We start from the raw sequence: 27,844 nt of genomic DNA, 5'->3' as shown, positions 1-27,844 counted from the left end.
ATTGCAAGGGCTCACGTGACTGCTCCCTAGAAAAACAGAGTGTCTGTCCTGGTTTTCTGACATAGACATATATTAATAATCATTTGAGAGTAGAGATAGTCCTTGGGAGTCCTTCAGTTCAAACTTCTCATTTTACAGATGAGGAAAACTGAGGCCCAGAGGAGAAGGGACTTGTCCAGGATGAGAATGGGCCAGGACCCATTCTCCTGACCACTGCCGAGAGAGCTACGAGTTACAGGCCACTGCCAGCGCCGCGTGGATCCCTGGCACGTGCCACGAAGTGTCCATTTCACAGGCAGGGAACTAGCCTGAAGTCCCAGCGTGGGCATGCCAACGCCCCTACCCTGATTCTCGAATCTTCGCCAAACCCTCTTACAGGCCAACACTCGGGGCCTTTGTGAGGGGAAACTAGCCCTGGATCACTCGGGTGGTGGCGGGGCTTGTACGTGACGCCACCACCCCACAGGCGTGACGAGACACGCGAGGCTGGCGTCCGGGCATGCGCGGGCCGCGCGGGGCGGCCCTGGGCTCCCATTGGCTCCCGTCAGCCGGAGGGGCGGGGCCTCGCGCGCCGCGCTTCCTCCAGCCTCAGCTTCCGCGTAGCTTCCCGGACAGCTGGATCCTGAGCGGGAGCCAGAGTGCGGCCGGTGGCGGGCTTGGCGGCGGTGCAGGATTCCGGGCAGGAGCCTGGCCTCTCAGGTGGCGGGCTCTGTGTCCCTGGGTGGTGAGAGCACGGCGACGTCTGGCCCGGGCCCCCGTCCCCGGCTGGCGGTGCGCCTTGTCCTGCCTGGGCATCCCGGTCGACCTCCGTTCTTGACCGTAGCAACCCGCACCCCTCCCACCAGTGCCCGGTCTGCACTCTTGGCCCCTCCAGGCAGCGCCGCTCAACCTTGCGAACCCAGCCCGGGACCCCTTACCGTCCTCACTGAGAGCTTGAGGAGACCTCCAACTCCCCCGTCCCTGGCTCCCGGTAACTGCTGTTTCTCTTTGCCTTTGCAGATGGACGGGACAGAAGGCAGTACCGGGCAGCCCGGCCCCGCTGAGCGGTCCCACCGAAGCAGCGTGTCCTCCGTGGGAGCCCGAGGTGGGTCCCGCCCGCATCTCCTCTCTTCCACACCCTCCTGGGACCCTAGCCCCGGAGAAGTGGCTCTGGCTTGTCTTCTTTTTCATTAAAGATAATTTATGTATCAACTAAGAAATAATAAGGTACATTCAGATGTGGAAAACTCACAGAAGTCAGAGGCTCTGTCACTAGTTTACTGGCCAGGTTGGGTCCTCGTGAATCTCACATTCATTTGTAAAATGAGCTTATTTAACATAGCTGTGAAATTCAAATGAGATTGTATGAATGAAAAGTGAGGTCTGATGTGGTTCACGCTTGTAATCCCAGAACTTTGGGAGGCCAAGGTGGGCAGACTACATGTGCCCAGGAGTTCGAGACCAGCCTGGGCAACATAGAAAAGTGACACGTTCACTTTCTCTGTGTCCTTTCTTTGTGTTTGTTCGTTCTTTCTTTTCTTTCCTCTCTTTCTCTCTCTCTTTCTCTCTTTCCGAGTCTGGCTCTGTTGCCCAGGCTAGAGTGCGGTGGCGAGATCTTGGCTCACTGCAAGCTCTGCCTCCTGAGTAGCTGGGACTACAGGCACCCGCCACCACTCTTGGCTAATTTTTTGTATTTTTAGTAAAGACGGGGTTTCACCGTGTTAGCCAGGATGGTCTCGATCACCTGACCTCGTGATCTGCTCGCCTTGGCCTCCCACAGTGCTGGGATTACAGGTGTGAGCCACCACACCCAGCTGTGTCATTTCTTTCTCCCAAATAGCCTTTTGAAAGCAGGGATCAGGCCTGGCACGGTAGCTCACGCCTGTAATCCCAGCACTTTGGGGGGCCGAGGCAGGCAGATCACTTGAGGTCGAGAGTTCAAGACCAGCCTGACCAACATGGAGAAACCCTGTCTCTACTTAAAATGCAAAATTAGCTGGGCATGGTGGCGCATGCCTGAAATCCCAGCTACTCAGGAGGCTGAGGCAGGAGAATCGCTTGAACCCGAGAGGCGGAGGTTGCAGTGAGCTGAGATTGCACCATTGCACTCCAGCCTGGGCAATGAGAGTAAAACTCCATCATCTCAAAAAAAAAAAAGAAAAAGAAAAAGAAAGCAGGGATCATGATCTTCATTTGATAGGGAGAAAACTGGGCCCTAGGGAGGTTAAGTCTCAGGCAGGCTGTGGAAGCTGTCCAGGTGATCACGTACTGCAGCTTCCAGTGCCTCAGTTCTCCTTGCCTGTGAAGTGGATCTGAACCTGAGCCTCCTGGAAGTGATTTTTTGATCTCTGAGAGTAGCTGCTGGAGCATAACAGACTGGGGGTCCAAGAAGCACCTTCCCTTGTGTAGACGAGAAACCGTGCCCTTCCACACACTCTTGGAGGGAGGAGTATTAGCTCTACTTTTACAGATGAGGCAACTGACACTTAAATTGGCTCGCTGAAGTTGGCCAGCGACCAGGCAGGGATGGGAACCCGAGTATGTCGGCCCCAAAGCTCGGCGTTCCTTCGCCTTGCCTGCAGTCCCAGGGATGGAGATTTGAATCTGGTTGCTCTTCTAGGTGTCTCCGTTTGGCTCTGGAACCCACAAGTTGTCACAGGGAACTCTCAGCTATTTGGGCTGTTCTTCCCTAGGCTGCTTCAGGCTGACCTGAAAGACCCAGTATTGACTCCTGAGGCTTAAAGAGTCCTAAGACTTGAAGAGTCCTAAGGAAGCTGAGAACTTGCTTTAACCTGGGTGACCTAAGGAATCCTCTCTTCCCATCTTAGCCTGAGTCAGAGAGAGACTTGCCTGAGGACAGCAGTGGGTTACCAGCTCTCGCTGCTGCCAGACAGACAGACAGACTGCCATAGCCTCAGGATGGTTTCAGCCTCTCTGTGCCGTAATTTCACATCTGTGGAATGTTCTTGTTCAGGGCAGAACAGCTGAATCCTTGGGGCAGCTATGGCGGTGAGGGGCAGGTTTGCAATGGCCAGGCTTAATTTTAATCTTGGGGGATTGGGGTGGGGCTGGTCTCTGGGCAGGAGTTACTGGGTTTCTGGGTGGTTTGAGGGCGTCAAGGAAGCACTAATAGACAGCAGCCATGATAGGGTCTTTTGGGGCTGCTGGGGCTCTGCCTCTGGTGTGGACTCTTGTCTCAGGAGTGTATCCCTGGTCACCCCTGAGGGGTGTAGGGTGGGGGCTCCAGCCCCAGTGGGTGGTAGAGGGTACCTGGTTGGCCTGGCCTGGTTGTGCCAGGCAGAGGCCTCAGCTGAGCCTGCCTGGCCTCCATCACAGCGGCTGACGTGCTGGTATACCTGGCGGATGACACAGTGGTGCCCCTGGCTGTGGAGAACCTACCCTCGCTCAGTGCCCATGAGCTGCACCGCGCCGTCCGCGAGGTCCTGCAGCTCCCGGACATTGCCCTGGATGTCTTCGCGCTCTGGCTGGTCTCCCCTCTGCTGGGTAAGGCTTGGCAGTGAGGAGCCCAGGCTGGAGGGTTGGAAGAGCACTGACCAGTACAGGAGGGAGGGGCAGTGTTTGGAGCTGCTGGCCACTGCGCATGGGGGAAGGTGGGACTTGGGTTTATCCTGAGCTGTCCACCCATCTAAGCACCTAGAGCCCTGAGAAGGCCCCCGCTCCTGGCCCTGCTGTCTGTCTTTCTGCTGGTGGTGGAGGGGTGGCCACGCCTGCCCCCCAGGTCATGCTGGGGCTGGGCGGTCTGGGAACGGTACTGCAGGAGGGAGGGAGGAAGGGGGCCTTGTCTGCCGAACATAACCTTTGCCACAACCTGGGTGGTGTTTGGGAGCCTTGATTTCACCTTATCCTCAGGCCCAGGCCAGTCTTGCAGATGAGGAAGTTGTGGTTAAGGTGGTGAGACCACTGTGTGGCAGGAGCAAGACAGATTCAGACCTGAGTGGCTTCCCGGTCAGCCTCTTTGAACTGTTTCTGTTCCTTGGGGACAGGGAGGAGAAGGGACATGGCCCAGGAAATAGGCCCCTCTGACCCTGAGGCTCTTAGCGAGGGTGGGAAGAGTAGACTTGACTTCTCTGGGAGGGGGGCCTCCAGCCCTGCCTGGCTGGCCTCGTGACCACCCACATCCTGCCCTTTCAGGCTGAGATTGCAAGATGGAGGGACTTGGGGGCAGTGGCTCTCTGGACCCTCAGCCCGGGGTCCCTCAGTGAACAGGGTCTCTGAGCCTGCTGGTTCGCACAGGAGGGGGTCAAGGAAGAGGCTGCCCCATGTCGTTGTTTAGTAAATCGGTGCCGTGGTCAGGCGAGTTTTCTTAGCTTACACATTCCCTTCGTTGTAGAGGAACGCAGGCAAGAAGGGGGTGACCAGTCCCAGGACAGCCTGGGTCAGGCCCAAGGGTTATGTCTTCTGCGGTTGCTGGTGGGGGGAGAGGGAACATTTGGCACCCCCATTCCCCACCCTTATCCTCCCCTCCACCCTTTCCCCTCTGCCAGTAGGAGCTTCCTGCTGAGCTGCTGCTGGGAGCTTCTCGCCCATCCTCTTCCTGCTGCCCCGGCTCCTCGGCCGCACCATGCCCAGCCCAGTCACCTCCCCTTCACCTCCGGGCCTCGGGTCAGGACTGTGGGCCCCTTGGTTTGTGTCTGAAAGCTAGGGGTACAGTTCTGCATGGGTCGGCCCCTGCCCTGCCTCAAGAAGGTCCCCGAGCCTGCTGGGCAGCCTGTCTCCGCCTCTCACCTCCTCCGTCCCCGCTCCCTCCTCGCCACATTCCCGCTCTCCCACAGCCAGAGGCTGGAACTGACATGAATGGGCTGCTTTGTTGCCCAGCCCACGCAGGAGGATGGTGGCAGAAGACCCCGGCACATAGTCAGCACCCACTCTGTTCCCAGGCTGGGTTCAGGGAGGTTGAAAAGCCACTTCAGCTGTGACTTGGGCCTCCCAGAACCCTTGCCCCCCTGTCCCCACACTCCTGATAGGGTGAACCAGTGACAGATGCTCCAGGGCCGCAAGTGCCCTGCAAGGGCAGGGAGGGGCGCCGGCTTCTGGAGCTGCCCTTCATACCGGATGTTTTGGCAGGACTTAGCCTTCTCAATGCCATTGTCGCTCTGCATGGAACAGGGCTCCAGGGACCTTCCGTCCCATTTAGACAACAGCCTCCAGGCAGGAAGGCCCCATCTGGAAGTCTCTGGGACTGCACTGAAGACAGGAAGGAGTCTTTTGAGCTGCTGGGGCTTGGGGTTAAGGCTGGTCAGGGCTGGGCTGTAGACAGCAGGAAGGGCATCCTTATCTCCAGGGTGTCTCTAGGCCCCATCTAGTCAGTTACTGCGCTCGTTCCACGAGGACGTGCAAAGCCTCTCTCAGGCTACGTGGTATTCTAGATGCTGGGAATACTGGAGGGAAGGCACTGGTGGAACTTAATTTAACTTTATTTTATTTATTTATTTTTTATTTTTTATTTTTTTGAGACAGAGTCTCACTCTGTTGCCCAGGTTGGAGTGCAGTGGTGCAATTCTGGCTCACTGCAACCTCTGCCTCTTGGGTTCAAGCGATTCTCCTGCCTCAGCCTCCCGAGTAGCTGGGATTACAAGCAAGTGACACCACGCCTGGCTAATTTTTGTATTTTTAGTGGAGACGGGGTTTTGCCATGTTGACCAGGCTGGTCTTGAACTCCTGACCTCAAGTGATCCACCCGCCTCAGCCTCCCAAAGTGCTGGGATTACAGGCGTGAGCCACCGCGCCCAACCACCATTGGAACTTTAGAGCCTAAAGTATGGTGAAGGGAGGTTTAGGAAGCAGAGCTCTGTTCCTGGTTTAGCCACTAGCCCCATGTGGCCTCAGGCATTGTGCCTTCCCGAGCTTCAGTTTCCCCGCTGTAAAGTGGGTGATCTCTGTGTCCTCCAACCCTGACATCCTTTGAGTTTCCAGACAGAGAGAGCATGAGGACTCTATGAGGGGAGTTGATGAAGCCCTTTCACCCAGTCAATAGGGAGGCGACTACTGGGGGTAAATAAATGGTGTTTCCCTACTGGAGATGGTGACATGGGTGGGGCCCAGGGTTTAGGTTGTAAAGGAGGGCTGTGGAGCCTCTGGGAAATCTGGACCAGAAATGATGGGACCAGAAATGATGGGACAAGAAAAATGATGGGACAAGAAAGGGCTGCAGAGGCTGGATGCAGGGATGAGTCGAAGGGCTGTGGGAAGGGCTGTGGGAAGGGGGCCCAATTGGAGGCTGTGACTGCTCTTCCAGGTGGAAGGCCCAGATAGCCCAAAGAGCAGAGATGAGGACCCCTGGCCTCAGGCCAGCAGGAGAGGCGATCGGCCATCAGTGGGGACCACGGAAGGGTAGAGCGGGGAGATGTGGATCAGGCAGGGCTCAGGAGGCTTGGAGCAAGCTCTGGCTTCTGTACCCCGGTGACAGACATCCCCATACATCTCTGGATGAACTTGGAAGTGGCCTCACACCTCTCAAAGGCAGAGACCCCCATGGCCACTTTTTTTTGGTGGGTGCTGGTGTGTGAGCTGAAAGGCTTTGTCCCTCCTGGCCTGAGGCACTGAGTCCTGGGTCCGGAGCGTTGGTGGCATGGGGCAGCCTGGAGTTTGAAGGGCTGGACTGGTGCACTTGGTCATTCTGCCAACCCCTGGTGAGGTCACTGCACCCCAGGGATACAGCGGTGGACAAGTCCGCAGCCCTGTGGGTGGCAGCAGCAGGGAATGTCAGGTAGTGATCAGCCTGTGAAGGCAAACAGATGTGGCGCCATCGGGGTGATGGTAAATTTTGAGGAAGGGCTGCCTTAGTAGTTAGGGGTCCAGGGAAGGCGGTCCTTGAACTAAGACCTGAGTCAGCCACAGGAGGATCTGGGACAAAGGAGTCCAGGAAAAGAGGAACAGCAGGTGCAGAGGCCTTGGCACAAGCAAGCTGGGGATGACTTGAGATTCAAGTCAGGAGATTTAAGAAGGCCAGGGTGGCAGGAGCAGCGCGGGAGAGGCAGTGAGAGGAGATAAGGTGGGAGGGCCAGGCAGGAGCTGGGTTGCGGGTGGGCCACAGAGGTGCAGAGCTTGCAGGATGGAAGGTCGGCTAGAGCTCCTTGGAGGTGTTGGGGGTGGGAAGTGACGACGGGGAGGCCCAGGCTCTGCCAGGGGGAGGGCAAGGCAGCCCCTCGGGTCTCTGGGCCCCAGTTGCCAATTTCAGGTTCTGCTTCCTGATGGCATTGCGGGTTCCTTTGTGCCCTAGCACCTTCCTTCGGCCAAAGCCTCCAGCTTCAGCTTGCCCGGGGGCTGCAGTGAACAGTTAGTGGCTGGCTGTGCCTGGAGCCAGGCCCTCGTCGCTTGCTGTGTGACTTTGGACAAGGAACTTGACCTCTCTGAGGCTCGTTTGCTCCATGGGTGAAATGGGAGATAGGGTTATTGCAGAGTAAATGGCTCTGGACCCTTGGCACCTGCTCAGTTACTATTGGTTGTGACTGTTGTCATGCTATGCAGTGTGAAAGGTGGGAGGGCAGCCGCTGGACTGGCCGGAGGCTGCATGGGCCGCTCCCCCTCTCGTCCTGCAGAGGTGCAGCTGAAACCCAAGCACCAGCCCTACAAGCTGGGACGCCAGTGGCCGGAGCTGCTGCTGCGCTTCACCAGTGCCCCGGACGACGACGTGGCCATGGGTCGGTGCTGCTGCCTGTCTGTCCTTGTCTCAGGACCACCTGAGTCTGCAGCTCTGGCTCCCAGCCCAGCCAGGGCCCTGCCAGCAAGGAGCTGCCCTGACTGAGGGGCAGGGCCTGCGTCTCCCCCAGGCTCCGATAGCCGCCACTGGCAGGGGAGGACGGGGTCCCTGAGAGAAGCCCCAGTGGGGGTGGGCTGGGAGCTGCGGGGGCACGTTGGGATGAGCTGCGCACTCCACCCTCTGCACAGCCCTCCAGTTTTCTCAGCCGGGGTCGGTGAGGTTGGTGGCCGGGGCCTGGGCCAGTCAGGGGAGAGGGGAGGGCTAAGCAGAATGGGGATGCCTGGCAGTGACCTAGCCTGTCTCCCCAGATGAGCCTTTCCTGCAGTTCCGGAGGAACGTGTTCTTCCCAAAGCGGCGGGAGCTCCAGGTGAGGCAGGAGCCCTGGTAGCCCCACCAGGCCCAGCCCCTTGTGCCCAGCCTCCTTGTCCCTAGACCTCTGGACATTCGCACCTCGCCCCAGCCCAGCTGAGCGGCTCTCCCTGCCACACCCGCCTGCAGATCCGCGACGAGGAGGTCCTGCGGCTTCTCTATGAGGAGGCCAAGGGCAACGTGCTGGCCGCGCGGTATCCGTGCGACGTGGAGGACTGCGAGGCTCTGGGCGCCCTGGTGTGCCGCGTCCAGCTCGGGCCCTACCAGCCCGGCCAGCCGGCAGCCTGCGCCCTGAGGTGAGGGCCTGTGTGACCTGAGGCGGGGGCGCTGGATGGGGGAGTTTGTCCTTGGAATCGAACTTACAAGCAGTCTTCAAACTTACAAGCAGTCTTTGGTCTCGCAAATTGGGGCAGGGTCCTGGAGTCAGGAGGCCTCAGCCCCGCATGCTCACTCGGGCCCTAGGCAGTTGCTCTGCCCCTCAGCCTCCTTTTCCTCACCTGCCCTGGGTAGGAGCCTCAGGTGAAGTGAAGTCTGGGAGAAGAATCTGGAGCCCTGCCTCCGGCCGAGGTCAGAAGAGCTGGGCTTTTGGAGTCACAGCCAGAGACCAACCAAATACTGACCCTTTGTCACCAGTAACAGGCCAGCTTAGTTCCAGACTCCTGGGATGTTCCCCAGGCAGTCAGCATGCTGGTTGTCCACCCCCCAGCCCTTTCTCCAAGAGCCGAGCTCTCTGCTGTGTAACTTAGCAGGGCCTTGGGTGGTGAGGATTGAGTCTGCCCTGCCAAAGTCCAGGCCAGTCTCTGGTCTCCATGGAGGATTATCCTGAGGTTTAGAAATAATTCCAGTGAAGGGGCCAGGCATGGTGGCTCACGCCTGTAATCCCAACATTTTGGGAGGCCAAGGCAGGCAAATCGCTTAACGTCAGGAGTACGAGACCAACCTGGCCAACATGGTGAAACCCCATCTCTACTAAAAACAACAAGTAGCCAGGTGTGGTGGCGTGCACCTGTAATCCCAGCTGTTCGGGAGGCTGAGGCAGGAGAATCACTTGAACCCGGGAGTTGGAGGTTGCAGTGAGCCAAGAGTGTGTCACTGCACTCCAGCCTGGGCAACAGAGTGAGACTCTGTCTTTAAAAAAAAAAAAGAACTGAGCGCTCTGACTGCAGCTTATCTGATGGCTGGTCCCCAGCCCACACAGTAGCCGCTGCCTGAGGTGGGGAATCAGCTGCGGTTATGCCAGGGCCTCTCCTGCTTCGTGTGTCGAGGGGAGATGCCCTTTCTTTTGTGAGCCTGTGCTGGTTGTAGATTGGCGTTTTCACGTTTTTATCTGGCAGAACAAAGCATTGAGAGCATTAAAACCTCTGCACCGGTTTTGGTTATAAAAGTTCCACCAGTTCAGAAATCCCAGCGGTCCTGACTTGGTGACACAGACATTGCTCTGAAACCCTCCAGCTGCAGTCTGATTCCAGGCGGGTGGGGGCTCTTTGCTTGGCCTCCAGATCTTCCCTCAGCCTCTCGCCTTTGCTGTGAGCTGCAGACCTGGGCCCGCCTCCTGGGCCTCCTTCACTTGCCTGGCTGCCCTGTGTGTCTGTGTGCCCTTCCAGGTGGGGGTAGGGGGACCTCTGCAGTGCGGGGCACACTGCGTGCGCTCAGGGTGGTGGGCTCCTTCCTTTCTGGGGGCGAAGTCTGTCCCTTCGGCTGCTATGAGTTTCCTGGGTGGGTATGTGGTAGCCAACCAGGCAGGAGGCAGGAAGGGTTGGGAGACAGGACCAGGCCCTGTGGGGGACCCTGGCGCACATGGGGCTGCAGTGCAGAGGCTGCTGGCTAAGGCAGGACTGGTGGGAAGTGCAGGAAAGGGGGGGCCCGGGTTCCTGTTCCTGGCTGGAGATGCAGGCATCTGGAGCTGCAGGATGAGCCTTTGGCTTCAGACAGTGACCTCAGGTTGGATGGGCAGAGGGACAGCCCCAGGTGGGCCTCATAGGGAGCCCCATCACAGTCCTTGGCCTGCACTTGGAGAGCTTGTCAGGTTTTAGGGCCGGGGGAGCTCACCCAGGACAGGTGGGGGCATCACCATCCCCACTCTACAAAGGAAGCGGGAGCAGAACAGGAGGTGCCTCTCACCAGCTGTACAGCTGCTCGTGGCAGAGGCAGGCCAGCCCTGGAGTCTGCCCTACAGAGAGGGGCCAAGAACCGAACCCCCTCCGTCTGGCGCCTGGGTCTCCTCCTGGGCTCCTTACCCAGCGTCTGATTTGGAAGTAGATGTGTGTCCGCTTCCTCCAGGCAGCCCTGCTTCCCCGCCTTCCCCTGTGAGCCTGGCACCTCTAGTTGGGCTGCTAGCACCCGTCTTCCTTCCTCCACAGGGAGAAGCTGGACTCCTTCCTCCCTGCCCACCTCTGTAAGCGGGGCCAGGGTCTCTTTGCTGCCCTCCGGGGCCGCGGGACCAGGGCCGGGCCGGGCGAGCAGGGCCTGCTGAACGCCTACCGCCAGGTGCAGGAGGTTGGCAGCGACGGCGGGTGCGAGGCCGCCCTGGGCACCCACTACCGTGCCTACCTCTTCAAGTGCCACGAGCTGCCCTTCTACGGGTGAGAGGCACAGCACCGCGGTCCCCCAACCCCCCGCAGACTGTCCTTGGGCTTTGCTAGCACAGCTGCCAGTGAGCCCACTTCTGCCCCAGCTGAGCTGTGTCCCCATGAAGTGGTGTCTTGTCCCGAGCACCTCAGGCCCCACCATCCCAAACTGGGCACCTGTCCTCCTCCCCTTTCCCCTGTCAGGGGCTGGGACCCTTTGGACGGGTCCTCTCCTCCTACCTGGCACAGTCACCTGGTCACTGGCCCGGCCGACCTCGCCTTCAGCCGGCTGTGTCTGTCACACAAACAAACAGCTCTGTGCACCTACTGCACACGCGCTCCCTGGGCACTGGAGGCCGCTCAGAGCCAGACACCATGCCCCTGCCTGGTGAAGCTGACGTTCTAGTGGAGAGAGACGAGAACAGAGAGGTTGAGGAGAGCCTGTCAGTGGGCACAGGCGGCAGCCAGGAGACCAGAGGGTGGGGTGTGGCTCGGGCCCTGTGGTCTGAACAGGCGAGATGGTCAGATGCAGGGCATCTGAGGGCAGAGTGACAGGATTTGCCAGATGGATGTGCAGTGGACGAAGCAAAGGAGAGGAGGCAGAGAGGACTGGCCTAAGCCCCTGGCAGATGGTTTCGTCATCGGCTGAGCTGGGGGCGGTGCTGTGGAGCGGTCAGGGAAAGTTTAGGAATGTGATTGTTTTTGTTTTGAGACAGGGTCTTGCTCTGTCACTCAGGCTGGAGTGCAGTGGCACAATCATAGCTCACTGCAGGCTCGACCTCCGGGGCTCAAGCAAGCCTCCTGAGTAGCTGGGACCACAGGTGTGTACCACCATGCCTGGCTTTTTTTTTTTTTGAGATGTAGTTTTGCTCTTGTTGCCCAGGCTGGAGTGCAATGTCATGATCTTGGCTCGCTGCAGCCTCCGCCTCCCGGGTTCAAGCGATTCTCCTGCCTCAGCCTCCCAAGTAGCAGGGACTATAGGCACGTACCACCATGCCTGGCTAATTTTTGTATTTTTAGTAGAGACGGGGCTTCACCATGTTGGCCAGGCTGGCCTCGAACTCCTGACCTCAGGTGATCCGCCCACCTCGGCCTCCCGAAGTGCTGGGAGCCAGCACGCCCGGCTTAATTTTTGTATTTTGTGTAGAGACGGGGTTTTGCCTGTTGCTCAGGCTGGTCTGGAACTCCTGGGGTCAAGTGATCCTCCCGCCTCAGCCTCCCACAGCACTGGGATCGTAGGCGTGAGCCACCGTGCCCGGCTGGGAGCTTGCTTTGGACATGTTGATTTTGAGATGCTTGTTAGGCGCCCCACTGGCAACTTTGAGTGGGCATCTGGTGTCTAGTGCAGTCTGAACTGGAGCTCATATTTGGTGAATCCTATGCATATGGATGGCACCTGAAGCCTGGAGAGATGCTGGGAGGCAAGTGTGGGCCAGGTGAGAAGGGGCCCTGGGCCCCTAGCAAGGCAGGAGGGCTCCACCCGCAGTAGCTCCGAGCGCACGTCCCGCTTGTCCTCCTGGCAGCCAGCAAGGGATGTGGGCTCCAGCCTGGTGGGCGAGCGTAAGCAGGGATGGAGACAGCGAGTGTGACCAGCTGTCACAGCCCTGCTGTAAAATGGGGTGAAGAAACAGGTCTTGTAGTGATTTTGAGGAGGAGGTGACAGCCATGTGTGCTGACTGGCAGGTGGCCCTCTCCTGGCTGCTTCGGTTTCCTCAGTGAAATCGGAGGTCTGGCCATCAGCTGAGCCTGGGGGACAGAAGTCTTCCAGAGGAGTCTGGAGCGGACGGCCCTAGGATTCAAGGTGGCCTGTGCTGGTCTCCGGCTCCGTCCCATTGCATGGAGAGAGCGGGGTTTAACTTGGGCTCTGGCTCAGTGGGTGGTGAGGGCAAGGGTGAACCCGAGGGATGGGAGAAGGCAGGGCTGCAGGAGGGACAGGCGGCAGCTCTTCTCAGTTTTGAGCCCTAGAGCCACTCCCCTCACCTCCTCGCGCTTCCCAGCAGGCCCCTGCTGCTGAAAGGTGTCTGCCTGGACAGTGGCCAGCCGGCTCTCCTGGCCGCCTCCTGCAGCCCTGGCCCCCAGACCAAGTGCCAGGCCCACATGACTGGTTTGCTCCACGCCTGGGGCCACGCGCTTCCCTCCGCCTGCAGTGCCCACCCTTCTGTGTGCCATCAGGCCCTTCTCCCTCCAGTCACACACTGCCAGCTCAGATGCTGTCTCCCCACGAAGCCTCCCCTTCATCCCACCTCCGTTTCTCCCTTCCCCAGAGCGGGTTTAGTCACCCAAACAGCAGAAGCTTCTCAGGGCCCAGGCTGGGGCCTCAAGCAGCCTCCCTCAGCATTTTTGATGCCGGCCAGAGGCTGACCCCAGTCTGCTCCCTAGATGTGCCTTCTTCCACGGCGAGGTTGACAAGCCGGCCCAAGGCTTTTTGCACCGGGGTGGGCGCAAGCCAGTTTCTGTGGCCATCAGTCTGGAAGGCGTGCACGTCATCGACAGCAGAGAGAAGGTACCGCCCCCAGCTCCTCCAGGGTGGAGAGGATGGGAGGGGGCTCCTGACTCAGGCCTTCCTGGTTCCTCTGGCCTGTGGGGGCCTGGGGGCAAGGTGGGTGGACTATCTGGGAGGGACCCTGCCTCCCTCAGATGTCTTTGTAGCCCCTGAGGGTGATCCTGGGTCCTCTTGCCCAACATGCTAGGTTGTGGCGTGGCCGGGGCAGGGGAGGCCGCAGCTGGGACTTCCACCCCTGAGTGGAGGGAGGGCAGCAGGGCCCTCTGTTCTGCCCGGCTGATGGCTAGAGAGCAGCCTGGTGCTCCAGAAGACCCCGTTGCGGGGGAGCCCTCTTCGGCTGACCATGTCCTCTTCCTGCGTTTGGTGGCCAGCCCTGGGTAGAGGACCGCGTCAGCAGCCAGCCCCGTGGGGCAGATTACCTGTCCCTGGCAGAAATTCACCCCTAAGCCAGCAGGGGAGTTTTGACTGGCTTCTGGTTGTCCCGGAAGAGGGACCTCAGCCCCTCCTGCCATCTGTGCCCTGGGAGGCAGGGCCCAGCTCAGCCTCATGCTAGATGCCACCCCCGACCTCATAGAAGAGGCTCCCCTTCCCCACCTGCCTCCTCTCCCACGTGCATCCCCAGCTGTCAGGGGCTTGGCCCGCTGGTGGGACTGTTGTGGGAGAGGGGATCTCAGCCTCCCTGGACCGCAGCCCCCGGAAGGCTCTGATGAAAGCTGAGGCTCTGGCCGGGCGCGGTGGCTCAAGCCTGTAATCCCAGCACTTTGGGAGGCCGAGACGGGCGGATCAGGAGGTCAGGAGATCGAGACCATCCTGGCTAACACAATGAAACCCCGTCTCCACTAAAAATACAAAAAAATTAGCCGGGCATGGTGGCGGCGCCTGTAGTCCCAGCTACTCGGGAGGCTGAGGCAGGAGAATGGCGGGAACCCGGGAGGCGGAGCTTGCAGTGAGCCGAGATCGCGCCACTGCACTCCAGCCTGGGCGACAGAGCGAGACTCCGCCTCAAAAAAAAAAAAAAAAAAAAAAAAAGAAAGCTGAGGCTCTCTCCTTAGAGAAACACACGAACAAATGTAGACTCAGCCTTGGAGAGGCCCACACCCTGGCCAGGTGTCCCCTCCTGGTGGTGTCTGAGTGGGATGGGGTGGGGAGCAGACCTCTGCCCAGGGGTCAAGCCTGGCTCTGTGTCTCCTACTGGCCAGCACGTCCTGCTGGGCCTGCGCTTCCAGGAGCTGTCGTGGGACCACACCTCCCCCGAGGAGGAGGAGCCCATCCTGTGGCTGGAGTTCGACGGAGACAGCGAGGGCACGCCTGTCAACAAGCTCCTCAAGATCTACTCCAAGCAGGTAGCGCGGGTGGTGCCTGCACACGGGTGGGGAGGCCGGGCCCAGGTGTCCTGGGTCCCAGACGATTAGAGGCACCAGGCTGGCAGGGAAGGAGGTGAGAAGCTGCCTTGGGCCTGAGGATGAAAGCGGCCTGGGTACAAGGGGTGCCTTGACTCCTGCTGACCCAGAGCCGCCCTGGGAGTCAGGAGGCCTGGTCTGCGGACTCCACACCGGTGGCGGTGGCAGCTGTGGGTTCTGGCAGCTGTTTGTTGAGGGCTTGCCCAGTGCTTTGAGACCAGCCTGCACCCTCCCCTCCTGTCCCCAAGAGCAGTGCTGTTGTGACGCTGCTCACAGTCACCCACGGTGGGCGTGGAAGCACTGGGCCTCTCCAAGGCTGTGTTTGATTTTCCCCTTCATTCGGCGTGTTTTACTCAGCACCAAGCACCTCTTCCACCCCAGCCTCCCTCCCGTGCCCCTTCCTCTCCCACTTGGGTCACATCAGAGGCCCCTCCCTGCCGCAGGGCCCTTTCAGGACTGTTCCCACCCCGTCCTGCCTTCATCTTGGGTCTCTCTGGATCCTTCATCCCACACCTCTCCAGCTTCCTTTTGGTGCCCTTCCCCACCTTCACCCCTCCCTTCACAGCCAGACCCCACCCCTGTGCCTCCCACGCTGGGGGCTGCTCCTAGACCCATGGGCCTCCGCTTTGCCACAGGAGGCCCCTCCCCCTTCTCAGCTTAACCACACGCTCCTGGAAGCTTCTTTCCGCCCCCACCAGCCGCCTCCTCCCCCAGCTTTCCTTGCTGCTCCCCGTTTTCCTGGCCCCCCTCGAGGGCACTCCTGTCCCTGCCTCATGGCTTTGAACTCCAAGATATTCTCGCCTTTATGTTCAAAGTTCACAATTTTCTTTTCTTTTCTTTTTTTTTTTTTTTGAGACGGAGACTGGTTTATGCTTTTTGTTTCCTAAGAAATTTTGCCTAACCCAAGACCACAAAGATTTTGTCACGTTTTCTTGTGGAAGTTGTGTAAATATAAGCCTACCAGCCATCCCAGTCAATATTTTACATCAGGTGTGATATACAGGTCAGTGTTCATGTTTGTGTTTACAGATTCTTAATTGTTTCGGTGTCATTTGTTGAAAAGACATTGAATTGGCGGGCACGGTGGATCATGCTTGTAAAACCAGAACTTTGGGAAGCCAAGGTGGGAGGATCTCTTTAGGCCAGGAGCTCAAGACCAGCCTGGCCAATATAGCGAAACCCCCGTCTCTACGAAAAATACGAATAATTGGCCAGGTGTGGTGGCACACGCCTGTAATCCCAGCTACTACTTGGGAGACTGAAGCACGAGAATCACTTGAACCCAGGAGGTGGAGATTGTGGTGAGCTGAGATGGTACCACTGCACTCCAACCTAGGCAACAGAGTGAGACTCTATCTCAAAAAAAAAAAAAAAAGAAAAACAGACATTGAATTGCCCTGACCTCTTTGTTGAAAATCAATTGGCTGTGCATATATGGGTCTGTTTCTGGATTCCCTCTTCTAAACCACTGATCTATGTGTGTCTTTCACTAATAATCACATGATATATTGATTTTTGAACCTTTATAATAAGTCTTGAAATCAGGTAGACTGATGTTCAGAACTTTGTTCTTTTCAAAATGGTTTCAGCTATTCCAGTTCCTTTGCATTTCCATAGAAGTTTTAGCATCAGCTTGTTGATTTCTAGGACGTTCCCCGATTCACCCCCCGAAAAAAGGCTGCCTAGGATTTTTATTGAGATTGCATTGATTACTTTGGAGGTAACTGACCTCTTAAGTCTTCCATTCCATTTATTTCTGTATCTCCATTTATTTGCTCTGATTTCTTTCATTAATATTTTATAGTTTTCGCATATAAAGCTTCTATTTCTTTTGTTAGATTTATCCCTGTCTTTCTTTCGGTGCTACTGTAAATGCCACTGTTTTTAATTTCAATTTCCAATTGATCATTTCCTTATATAGAAATATAATTGTGTTTTTTTGTTGTTGTTTTTTTTTTTTTGAGATGGAGTCTCACTCTGTCGCCCAGGCTGGAGTGCAGTGGCACGATCTGGGCTCACTGCAAGCTCTGCCTCCCAGGTTCCCGCCATTCTCCTGCCTCAGCCTCTGCGAGTAGCTGGGACTACAGGTGCCCGCCACCACAACTGGCTTATTTTTTGTATTTTTAGTAGAGATGGGGTTTCACTGTGTTAGCCAGGATGGTCTCGATCTCCTGACCTCGTGATCCGCCCATCTCGGCCTCCCAAAGTGCTGGGATTACAGGTGTGAGCCACCGCGCCCGGCCAATTGTTTTTGTTTTTTTTGAAACACTCTCGTTCTGTCACCCAGGCTGGGGTGCAGTGGCGCAATCATAGCTCACTGCATCCTCAACCTCCTGGGCTCAAGCTGTCATCCCAAGCCACAGGTGTGTACCACCGTGCCAGGCTAACTTTATTTTATTATATTTGTAGAGACAAAGTCTCACTATGTTGCCCAGGCTAATCTTGAACTCCTGGGCTGAAATGATTCTCCCACCTTGGCCTCCCAAAGTGCTGGGATTACAGGCGTGAGCCCCTGTGTCTGCCTGGGCCTTTTTTTTTTTGAGACTGAGCCTCGCTCTGTCGCTCAGGCTGGAGTGCAATGGCGCAATCTCAGCTCACTGCAACCTCCGCCTCCTAGGTTCGAGCGATTCTCTCACCTCAGCCTCCTGAGTAGCTGGGATTGCAGGAGCCTGCCACCACGCCCAGCTAATTTTTGTATTTTTGTACAGATAGGATTTCACCATGTTGGCCAGGCTGGTCTCAAACTCTTGACCTCAGGTGATCCACCCGCCTCAGCCTCCCAAAGTGCTGGGAGTACAGGCATGAGCCATGGCGCCTGGCCTGGCCTGGGACTTTCTATGTGGACAGTCATGTGGTCTGTGAGTGGGGAAAGCTGGGTCTCACTTTCCTATCTGTGCCTCTTGCTTGCCTTGCCTGACAGTGCCTCTGACCCCCAGTGTAGGATGGATAGGTGTGAGCAGGCGTCCCTGACGCACCCGGCCTGAGAGAAAGCATTGTCTTTCACTGAATACGTGGGATTTTGCTGTGGGTTCTTCAGAGATGTGCTTAATCAGGCTGAGGAAGTTCCTTTCTGACTCTGGCTTGCTGAGTTTTTTCTTGGACGGATGTTCAACGGAACTTCCTCTTTCAGCTGCATGTGAACGGCAGGCTCCCTGAGCCTCAAAGGCATGTTGCTGTGCAGTTTTTGTTCTAGGGAACTTAGAAGGCTTCCCTGTTAGGGTTGCAGCTCAGGACTCCGTCCCCACCAGCTGCCGTCCCCTCGCCAGCCCACTGCCCTTTGGCTGGTGGAGTCCACTCGGTGAGCAGAGGAGTGCGGGTGGACTGAGCTGAGGGCGGGGAGTGTGGAGAGTCCACCAGGCCTCTGCTCTTCCTTCTGGGCTGGGCAGCAGTGCCCCCTCCTCACCCACCCAGAGGGGTTGTGGCTGCCCTTAGAAAGGCAGGAGCCAGGCTAGTCTCCGCAGGGCCACTCCCGGCGTCTGACCCGGCCCCACCAGTCAGGAGCACAGGTGACCGTTCCTGTCTACTTGGACTCACCTTGTCCTAGGCCTGCAGCAGTGCCTGGCACGTGGGAGGCACTCAGGAAATACCTGTGTCCTGACTAAGGGGCACCACCCTCTTGATGCCCTCTGTCTGTGACTCCCTCAGACCCCTGAGGGCCCTGTCCTTGGCGCCCAGCTGTGCCTGCTGGTACCCGGCTGCTGTATCTTTTCTGTCAGTGTGCCTCATGCTTCACACCTGTTGAGTAGGAGTCACTTTTGAAGAATGTGCTGGCGGGGAGCTGCCCGCCCCTGCCCTGTGACATCTCGCCCCTTCCTCCTGGCTACAGGTTTTCCTCCCAGCCAGCACTACCCGCCTCCCCGCCCCGCCTCCCCACTCTTCCTCCTCTTTGCAGCAGCCGGGCTCCTTTCCCCCTCCCTCCCCACCTCTTCTGCCCACAGGGTCAGCCTTCCTGGGCTGTGCCTTCTGACTAGAATGTTCTTTCTTTCCCACCCGAACTCCCAGACCTGGGGACCCCTCCTCATCCACCAGGACTCACCTTCACAGTCATCCGAGTGGGACACCTCCCCTGCCTCCCCACTCCCTCCCTCCCTCCTGAGCGATGTGTGTCCCCTCCCCTGCTTCCCCAACCAGAGAGCAAAGCTCATTTCAGACTCAGCAACAGGCATGGAAGGGGGGTCTGGCCAGGCATCACACTGCTCCCTCCTCCCCAGGCCGAACTGATGAGCAGCCTCATTGAGTACTGCATTGAACTGAGCCAGGTGGCGGAGCCCGCAGGCCCCCAGGACAGTGCGACAGGCCCGCCCTCGGACCCCAGCTCCTCACTGGCTCCTGTTCAGCGCCCCAAGCTGCGGAGGCAGGGCAGCGTCGTGTCCAGCCGGATCCAGCATCTCTCCACCATCGACTACGTGGAGGACGGTGAGCAGCCCTTCTGTGCACATGCACACACAAACACGCATGCACATGCACACGCCGGGGGGCGTTCCTGAGGACAGGCATTGCAGAGCAGCTCCAGACCCAGTGTGAGCTGGCCTCCATCTCAGGACCCAGCTGTGAGCAGGGCGAGCCTGGGCCTTGGCCATAGTGCCTTTCCTGTCCCTTCTCACTGCCACGTCACGACGTGTTCTGCAGCATTGTCCAGGATGTGATCCGGGAAACTACTCAACATCTGTTATTAAAGTGTTGGGTAGGCAGGGCACGGTGGCTCACACCTGTAATCCCAGCACTTTGGGAGGCCGAGGCCGGAGGATCACCTGAGGTCAGGCTGGCCAACATGGTTAAACCCTGTCGCTTCTAAAAATACAAAAAAGTTAGCGAGGTGTGTGATGGGCACCTGTAATTCCAGCTACTTGGGAGGCTGAGGCAGGAAAAACGCTTGGTTGAACCTGGGAGGCAGAGGTTGCTGTGAGCCGAGATTGCATCTTTCCACTCCAGCCTGGGAAACAGAGCAAGACTCCGTCTCATTCATAAATAAATAAATAAATAAAGCGTTGGGTAAATCACTGTTGTGACCACATCCTGGGGTGTTCAGTGCAGCTGGTAAAAATACAGTACCCAGGCAGGGGACAGTGGCTCACACCTGTAATCCCAGTACTTTGGGAGGCCAAGATAAAGAGGATCGCTTGAGCCCAGAAGTTCAAGACCAGCCTGGACAACAGAGTGAGACCCTGTCTCTACAAAATATACTTAAAATTAGCTGAGCATGATGGTATATGCCTGTAGTGCACCTTCTTGGGAGGCTGATGAGGCAGGAGTATCTCTGAGCCCGGGAGTTGGAGGTTTGCAGTGAGCTACGATTGTACCACTGCACTGCAGCCTGGGTGACAACAATGAGACCCTATATATATTTTTTTAATTAATTTATTTATTTATTTATTTATTTTTGAGATGGAGTCTCGCTCTGTCACCCAGGCTGGAGTGCAGTGGCGTGATCTCGGCTCACTGCAACTTCTGCCTCCCCGGTTCTAGCAATTCTCCTGCCTCAGCCTCACGAGTAGCTGGGACTACAGGTGCCCGCCACCATGCCCGGCTAATTTTTTGTATTTTTAGTAGAGATGGCTTTTCACCATGTTAGCCAGGATGGTCTCGATTTCCTGTCCTCATGATCTGCCCGCCTTGGCCTCCGAAAATGCTGGGATTACATTAGTGAAACACCATGCCCGGCCCGAGACCCTATTTTTAAAAAGGAATACCCTGGCCGGGCACAGTGGCTCACGCCTGTAATCCTAGCATTTTGGGAGGCCAAGGCGGGCGGATCACCTGAGGTCGGTAGTTCGAGACCAGCCTGACCAACATGGAGAAACCTCATCTCTACTAAAAATACAAAATTAGCTGGGCGTGGTGGTGGGCACCTGTAGTCCCAGCTACTTGGGAGGCTGAGGCAGGAGAATCGCTTGAACCCAGGAGGCAGAGGTTGCGGTGAGCCAAGATCATGCCACTACACTCCAGCCTGGGCAACAAGAATGAAAGTCTGTCTCAAAAAATAAATAAATAAATAGGCCAGGCGCGGTGGCTCATGCCTATAATCCCAGCACTTTGGGAGGCCGAGGCAGGCAGATCACGAGGTCAGGAGATCGAGACCATCCTGGCTAACATGGTGAAACCCCGTTTCTACTGAAAATACAAAAAAGTAGCCAGGTGTGGTGGTAGGTGCCTGTAGTCCCAGCTACTCGGGAGGCTGAGGCAGGAGAAGAGCGTGAACCTGGGAGGCAGAGCTTGCAGTGAGCCGAGATTGCACCACTGCACTCCAGCCTGGGCAACAGAGTGAGACTCCATCTCAAAAAAAAAAAAAGAGGCCGGGCGCGGTGGCTCACGCCTGTAATCCCAGCACTTTGGGAGGCCGAGGCGGGCGGATCACAAGGTCAGCAGATCGAGACCACGGTGAAACCCCGTCTCTACTAAAAATACAAAAAAAATTAGCCGGGCGCGGTGGCGGGCGCCTGTAGTCCCAGCTACTCAGGAGGCCGAGGCAGGAGAATGGCGTAAACCCAGGAGGCGGAGCTTGCAGTGAGCCGAGATCGCGCCACTGCACTCCAGCCTGGGCGACAGAGCGAGACTCCATCTCAAAAAACAAAAAACAAAAAAAGAAAAATGAGTAGCCTGGGCGCGTTGACTCACGCCTGTAATCCCAGCACTTTGGGAGGCCAAGGCGGGTGGATCACAAGGTCAGGAGATGAAGACGATCCTGGCTAACACGGTGAAACCCTGTCTCTACTAAAAATACAAAAAAAATTAGCCGGACGTGGTGGCAGTCGCCCATAGTCCCAGCTACTCAGGAGAATGGCGTGAACCCAGGAGGCGGAGCTTGCAGGGAGCCGCAATCACACCACTGCCCTCCAGCCTGGGCGACGGTGCAAGACTCTGTCTCAAAAGAAAAAAAGAAATGAGTAACAGGACAGCATGTGCGCAGCCACACGCATGAGGCGGGAGGGCCCAGCTGTGGCCGTCAGCGGCTGTAGCTTTGACTTTTTCTTCGTACTTCTTGGAGCACGTAAATCTTTTACAAGTTTTGTAATTTTTAGAATAATTGTTTTTTCTTTTTTTCTGGAGGCGGAGTTTCACTCTTGTTGCCCAAGCTGGAGTGCAGTTGTGTGATCTCGGCTCACCGCAGCCTCCACCTCGCGGGTTCCAGCGATTCTCCTGCCTCAGCCTCCTGAGTATCTGGGATTATAGGCAGGCGCCACCACGCCCAGCTAATTTTGTACTTTTAGTAGAGATGGTGTTTCTCCATGTTGGTCAGGCTGGTCTCGAACTCCTGACCTCAGGTGATCCGCCCACCTCGGCCTCCCAAAGTGCTGGGATTACAGGCATGAGCCACCATGCCCGGCCCTAGAATAAGTTTTATAATCAGAAAAAGCAAACTTTTTCTACAGTGTAATTTGGACCACTGTGTGGCATTTCTTAGCATAGTTTTAGCACGCTCATTTTCACCCAGTCCTCTGCTTGTGGGCATTACAGCTTTCAGCGTTCGGCTCTTCTAAACAGCACATCTACGGCAAAGTGTTTCCTTAGAATCTGAACTGTTTCCTCAGGATACGTTCCTAGAAATGGCCTTGCTGTTGTAAAAGTGTGCAGATTTTTCTTTTAAACAGGGTTTCACTCTGGTGCCCAGGCTGGAGTGCAATGGCCTAGTCAAGGCTCACTGCAGCCTCTACCTCCTATGTGCTCAGGCAATCCTCCTTCTGCAGTCTCCTGAGTAGGTGGGACTACAGGCATGAGCCACTACTCCCGGCTGATTTTTAAATTCTTTGTCAAGACAGCATCTCACTATGTTGCCCAGGCTGGTCTCAGATTCCTGGGATCAAATGATCCTCCCACCTTGGCCTCCCAAAGTGCTGGGATTACAGATGTGAGCACCATGCCTGGGCAATATGCTGATTTTGAAGAGGCTTTTCATACCTGCCACCTTCCAGAGAGGTTGTACCCAGGTGTACCCTCCACAGTAGAGAAGATGGCATCTGCCTCCTATGCCCTCACCCACAATGAGTGTAATCATTCCGAGCCAAAGGAAACTTGTCTGGGCTGGTGTTTGAACACAGTGAGATTGGAAATTTTTTTTTTTTTTTGAGACGGAGTCTTGCTCTGTAGCCCGGGCTGGAGTGCAGTGGCCGGATCTCAGCTCACTGCAAGCTCCGCCTCCCGGGTTTACGCCATTCTCCTGCCTCAGCCTCCCGAGTAGCTGGGACTACAGGCGCCCGCCACCTCGCCCGGCTAGTTTTTTGTATTTTTAGTAGAGATGGGGTTTCACGGTGTTAGCCAGGATGGTCTCGATCTCCTGACCTCGTGATCCGCCCGTCTCGGCCTCCCAAAGTGCTGGGATTACAGGCTTGAGCCACCGCGCCCGGCTGGAAATTTTTTTTTTTTTGAGACCGTCTTGCTGTGTCGCCCAGGCTTGAGTACAATGGCGCAATCTCGGCCCACTGCAAACTCTGCCTCCCAGGTTCAAGCGATTCTCCTTGCCTCAGCCTCCCGAGTAGCGGGGATTGCAGGCGCCTGCCACCATGCCCGGCTAATTTTTGTATTTTCAGTAGAGACAGGGTTCCGCCATGTTGGCCAGCCTGGTCTCGAACTCCTGACCTCAGGTGAGCCACTGCGCCTGGCCGATTGCAAATTTTTACATGCTTGATCATATTTAGATTTCCTTCCTGAATTACTGATGATTTCTTTTGCTTATTTTTCTTCTGTTGCTTGACTTTAAAATTAACATCTTGGCCAGGTGAAATGGCTATAATCCCAATACTTTGGGAGGCCGAGGCACGCAAATTGCTTGAGTCTAGGAGTCCAAGACCAGCCTGTGCAACATAGCAAGACCCCATCTCTGTTTAAAAGATTAGCAGGGCATGGTGGTGCACACCTGAAGTCCCAGCTAGTTGGGAGGCTGAGATGGGAGGATCACCTGAGCTAGAAGGGTTAAGGCTTCAGTGAATTATGATCACAACACTGCAGTCCAGCCTGGGTGACAGTGAGACCCTGTCTAAAAAAAAAAAAAATTATTATTAACGTCTTGTCCAAGCACGGTGGCTCACACCTGTAATCTCAGTACTTTGGGAGACAGAGGCAGGAGGCTCACCTCAGCCCAGGAGTTTGAGACCAGCCTGGGCAATCGAGCAAGACCCTGTCTCTACACAAACTAAAAAAACATTAGCCATGGCTCACACCTGTAGTCCCAGCTACTGGGGATGCTGAAGTGGGAGGATCAGTTGGGCTTAGGAGGTAAGGCTGCAGTGAGCCATGATTGTAACACTGCACTCCAGCCTGAGCAACACAGCCTGTCTCAAAACAAAACAAAACAAAAAACACAAAGGTGGGACATGGTGGCTCACACCTGTAATCCCAGCACTTTGGGAGGCCAAGGCAGGTGGATCATGAGGTCAGGAGTTTGAGACCAGCCTGGCCAATATGGTGAAACTCCATCTCTACTAAAAATACAAAATTAGCCAGGCACAGTGGCCCTGTCACACCTGTAATCCCAGCACTTTGGGAGGCCGAGGCGGGTGGATCATGAGGTCAAGAGATCAAGACCATCCTGGCCAGCATGGTGAAACCCCATCTCTACTAAAAATACAACAATTAGTGTGCGTAGTGGTATGCATCTATAGTCCCAGCTGCTCAGGAGGCTGAGGCAGGAGAATCGCTTGAACCTGGGAGGCGGAGGTTGCAGTGAGCTGAGATCGCGCCACTGCACTCCAGCCTGGGTGAAAGAGCAAGACTCCGTCTCAAAACAAAACAAAAAACAAAAACTAACATCTTACAGCAATATGGTACTTTTGTTTTAATTAATGACCCGGTATTGCTATTATTAGCCAAAGTCAGATTTCCATAGTGTTTTCCAGACGTTCCTCTGTGCCAGGATCCCACCAGGACCCCACACTGCATTAGCTGTCGCATCTCCCCAGGCTTCTCTTGGCTATGAAGACCTTCCTTGTTTGTGATGACCTTAGGTCGGCAGTGTTAGGGAGCGCTGCTCAGGTATACTGTAGCACGCTGAGGGGGGCTGAGACTCGGATGAGGAGAGCTCAGTCTGACCAGGCTCTGGAAGGAGCCGTCATGCTGGATCCAGAACCCGGCTTCCTGGGCCTGAGCCCCATCACACAGGGACAGCACCTCTGCTCAGTGTGCCCTCCCGTTCCCTCGCAGGCAAGGGGATCAGGCGAGTGAAGCCGAAGCGCACCACGTCCTTCTTCAGCCGGCAGCTGTCCTTGGGCCAGGGGAGCTACACCGTGGTGCAACCCAGCGACAGCCTGGAGCAGGGCTGAGGACACCGCACCCGGCAGGAGGAGGGCAACTGGGGGCCCTGGCCCGGCACTGTCCTCCTGAGGGGCAGGGGCTGGCTGCAGCAGTCTCATGGGTCATGCACATGGGGTGGGCTGCCTCAGCAAATTTCTCAGACCACAGAGAAGTGACTGGGCCCGGGCTGTGCAAAGCTGGCCAGGGCCTTCCGCAGGGCCCCTCTGCAGCCTGCCCGCCCTTCCCCCAGACACTGGGCCCTGCTGCTATCTCAGGACCATCTGATCAAGCTGCAGCTGCCACCTCACCTAGAAACATGCCTTTGTGCCCACCTCAAGATGGGCAGTGTCCCTGTTCCGAAGTACCCCGGTGGCAGCTCCAGTGGCAGAGGACCAAGGATTGAGGTTTGGGACCTGAAGGTCCAGTGTGTGCCTTTGACCTCTTCCCTGAACTTGGGTGACCAGTCCCCGCCTTCCTCCTGCTAGTGCTCCACCCCCTGTACTTGGATGACCAGTTTCCTGCCTGCCTTCTGCTGGTGCTCCACCCCCGGCCACCAGGGCCACCTGCCAGGCTGGGCCACCACTCTGAGGAGGGTGGGAGGGGCCTCTCTGGATTGAACCAGGAGAGAAACACGGTGAGGGCCCCCACCACACCTCCCTAGTTGAATCAGGAATGGAGGGAGCCAGGCAGGACCCTACCTGGGATCCTGTGCCCCTCGTTCTGGGTCTCCTTTGCAGGCACGAGACACCAGAAGGAGCATGCCTTTCTGGTAGTCTTTGGTGATGTCACTGCTGGGAGGTGGCTGTCCTGTGGACCATCTGGCCTCCAGACCCACACTCACAGTCTGAAAAACTGAAAATCTCCGGGTGGGCACTCCCTGGAGCCCAGGCAGCTCCCCTAGCGGACCGGCCAGACCTGCCCTCTCCTCCCCGTGTCTGGGTCTTCAGGTTTCAGTTTGGTCTTTGGTCATTTGAGTTGTGCCGGGGCAACGCCAGGAAGCCCCTTGGGTAACCTCTGCTGCGCGCTCCTTCCCAGGCGGCGCCATGAATTCCTCTGGGGCCAGTGCATGCCCAGAAAAGCCTGGGCTACACAAGACAGTCTCTTTCTCGAGGACACTTGGAAAGATGACTTTGATGTGGGTGCTTGGCTTCTCTGGTCCCAGCTTGCCCTCCGGGCAGCAGGGGCTCTGTCTTGTCCCAGATGAGCTGAGCCGGAGAGGAGGGCTTTCCCAGCCCTGGGACCCTCCGAGGTGGGTGTGCGGGTCTCACAGGTGCTTCCTGGGACTTCCTGTGGCAGCACAGGGCTTGCCTTTGTCTTCTGTTCCCGGTGGAAAGCCGTGGGAGAGGAAGCTTCTCCAAGTATCAGAGCCCGTTCACCACCCTCTCTTTGGTAGCTTGTGAATGTGCCAGGTGTTTTGAGGTGGGCTTGCCTTCCGGCAGCATGGACTTTGTTAAAATAATAGGCGGAAAGAAGAGGCCTGGGAAGTGCCCCTAGCCTATTGGAATGTCCTGGCCACAGGGTCATGTCAGCTGCCAGTTCTCGTCTCCCCTCCCGGAGTTGCTTGGTCTCACCAAGCCGCCTGCCCACCTGTTCTGGTGGCTCCAGTGCAGGTTGTCCCAGCCCCACTGCTTTGATTCCAGGTGATTTTTTTTTTTTTTTTTTTGAGACGGAGTCTTGCTCTGTCACCCAGGCTGGAGTGCAGTGGCACAATCTTGGCTCACTGCAACTTCTGCCTCAAGCGATTCTCCTGCCTCTGCCTCCTGAGTAGGTGGGATTACAGGTGCGTGCCACCACGCCCCACTACTTTTTTCATTTTTAGTAGAAACAGGGTTTCACCATGTTGGTCAGGCTGGTCTTGAACTCCTGACCTCATGATCCGCCTGCCTCGACCTCCCAAAGTGCTGGGATCATAGGCATGAGCCACCGCCCCCAGCTGATTCCAGGTGAAATCTGATGGGCGGGCAAGGGCGTGTCAGTGTGGTGGGTTGGAGTGTGTGTGTCTGAGGACACAGATGACGTGTTTTCCCTTCAGCTTCTTGTTTTCTGAGCATCCATTGTGCCTTAACATTTTCTGCTTGTCCTTTGGGACACAGCAGGATTTTACTCATTCTTTGAATGTTCTCATTCTTTTGTATCATGTGACTTATTAATAAAATCAGTTTCTAACAAACTCTGGGGCGGCTCATGATATGAAATAATGAGGGTGTGTCCGTGACAGTCCAGGAGTTGATTACAGGCTGCATATTTGGTTTTCGTGAAACGTGTATCGAGGTGTGCAGCCCTCAGGCCGGCCAGTTTGATGCCCATGGAGCACCCGAGTGAAGCTGTCTTGGTGGCTTATAGTACTGCCAGGCCCAGGTTGCCCAGGAGGGGCTCTGGGGTTCCTTTGGGGACCAAGGTGGGTAACTGCAGATGCTCATGCCCTTCCTAAGGGCACCTCATGCTTCAGGCCTGGCAGGAGGCCGTTTGTTTCCCACAGATCCTGCTGTCAACACCTACCTGGGAGGGAAAGGACAGCAGCAGACCCCCCTGAAGGACTATGAGCCCTGCAGCAGCCACCCAGGACCTGGGCCTGCAGGAGGAGCACCACTGGGAGATTGAGGTTCACAATGAATGTTTCCAGAGACGGGAGGAGTATGCCACCTGTCCCTTTGGCAGCGTGGTCGTGGGAACAGGGCCGTCTCCTTGGGTGTCCATGACAGTGAGTGGCTTGTCCTCTGTGCGATCGTCTTTGCCTGGCAAGGCAGCACAATGCCATGACCATGGGTACCTGTGACCTTTCATGGGAATAACAGTGCCAGGCACAGTGGCTCACTACTGTAATCCCAGCACTTTGAGAGGCCAAGGCGGGAGGGTCACTTGAGCCTAGCCTGGGCAACATGGCGAAACCCCATCGCTACAAAAATAAATAAATACAAAAATTAGCCAGGCATGGTGGCACAAGTGTGTCATGCCCAACTGCTTGGGAAGCTGAGACTAGAGCATCACCTGGGCCCAGGAAGTCGATGATACAGTGAGCTGTGTTTGCACAACTGTGCACTCCAGCCTGGGCAACAGAGCAAGACCCTGTCCCCAAAAAACC

General features: G+C 56.6%; 1 protein-coding gene across 5 annotated transcripts; it reads left to right on the top strand.

Annotated features, from left to right (window-relative positions):
• The first annotated feature begins 567 nt into the window (after positions 1-567).
• LOC105469570 (FERM domain containing 8) lies at positions 568-26,932 on the top strand. 5 transcript variants are annotated; one of them, XM_011720807.3, is made up of 11 exons: positions 568-699; positions 1,000-1,084; positions 3,316-3,483; positions 7,539-7,640; positions 8,008-8,066; positions 8,198-8,364; positions 10,429-10,650; positions 13,015-13,138; positions 14,338-14,481; positions 18,750-18,954; positions 24,673-26,932. In XM_011720807.3, exons 2-11 carry the CDS (start codon positions 1,000-1,002, stop codon positions 24,789-24,791), a joined length of 1,395 nt encoding a protein of 464 aa, XP_011719109.2. In that variant the 5' UTR covers positions 568-699; the 3' UTR covers positions 24,792-26,932. The 5 variants fall into 5 exon arrangements, with proteins under 5 accessions (XP_011719109.2, XP_011719108.2, XP_070930394.1 ...); XM_011720806.3 differs by having other exon boundaries at positions 573-724; XM_071074293.1 differs by lacking the exon at positions 24,673-26,932 and adding an exon at positions 19,382-19,885 and having other exon boundaries at positions 573-724.
• Positions 26,933-27,844: the final 912 nt, after the last annotated feature.

The sequence above is a fragment of the Macaca nemestrina genome, chromosome 12, assembly GCF_043159975.1.
Source record: "Macaca nemestrina isolate mMacNem1 chromosome 12, mMacNem.hap1, whole genome shotgun sequence".
NCBI classification, from domain to species: domain Eukaryota; kingdom Metazoa; phylum Chordata; class Mammalia; order Primates; family Cercopithecidae; genus Macaca; species Macaca nemestrina.
This window is presented reverse-complemented; position numbering and strand designations above follow the sequence as displayed.

Excerpts from the sequence above, each read along its gene's own strand:
- LOC105469570 (XM_011720807.3), top strand. The coding sequence starts at position 1,000 with ATGGACGGGACAGAAGGCAGTACCGGGCAGCCCGGCCCCGCTGAGCGG. Across the intron at positions 8,067-8,197 it reads CAAAGCGGCGGGAGCTCCAG|ATCCGCGACGAGGAGGTCCT; the intron begins GTGAGGCAGGAG and ends ACCCGCCTGCAG. Across the intron at positions 14,482-18,749 it reads TCAAGATCTACTCCAAGCAG|GCCGAACTGATGAGCAGCCT; the intron begins GTAGCGCGGGTG and ends CCTCCTCCCCAG.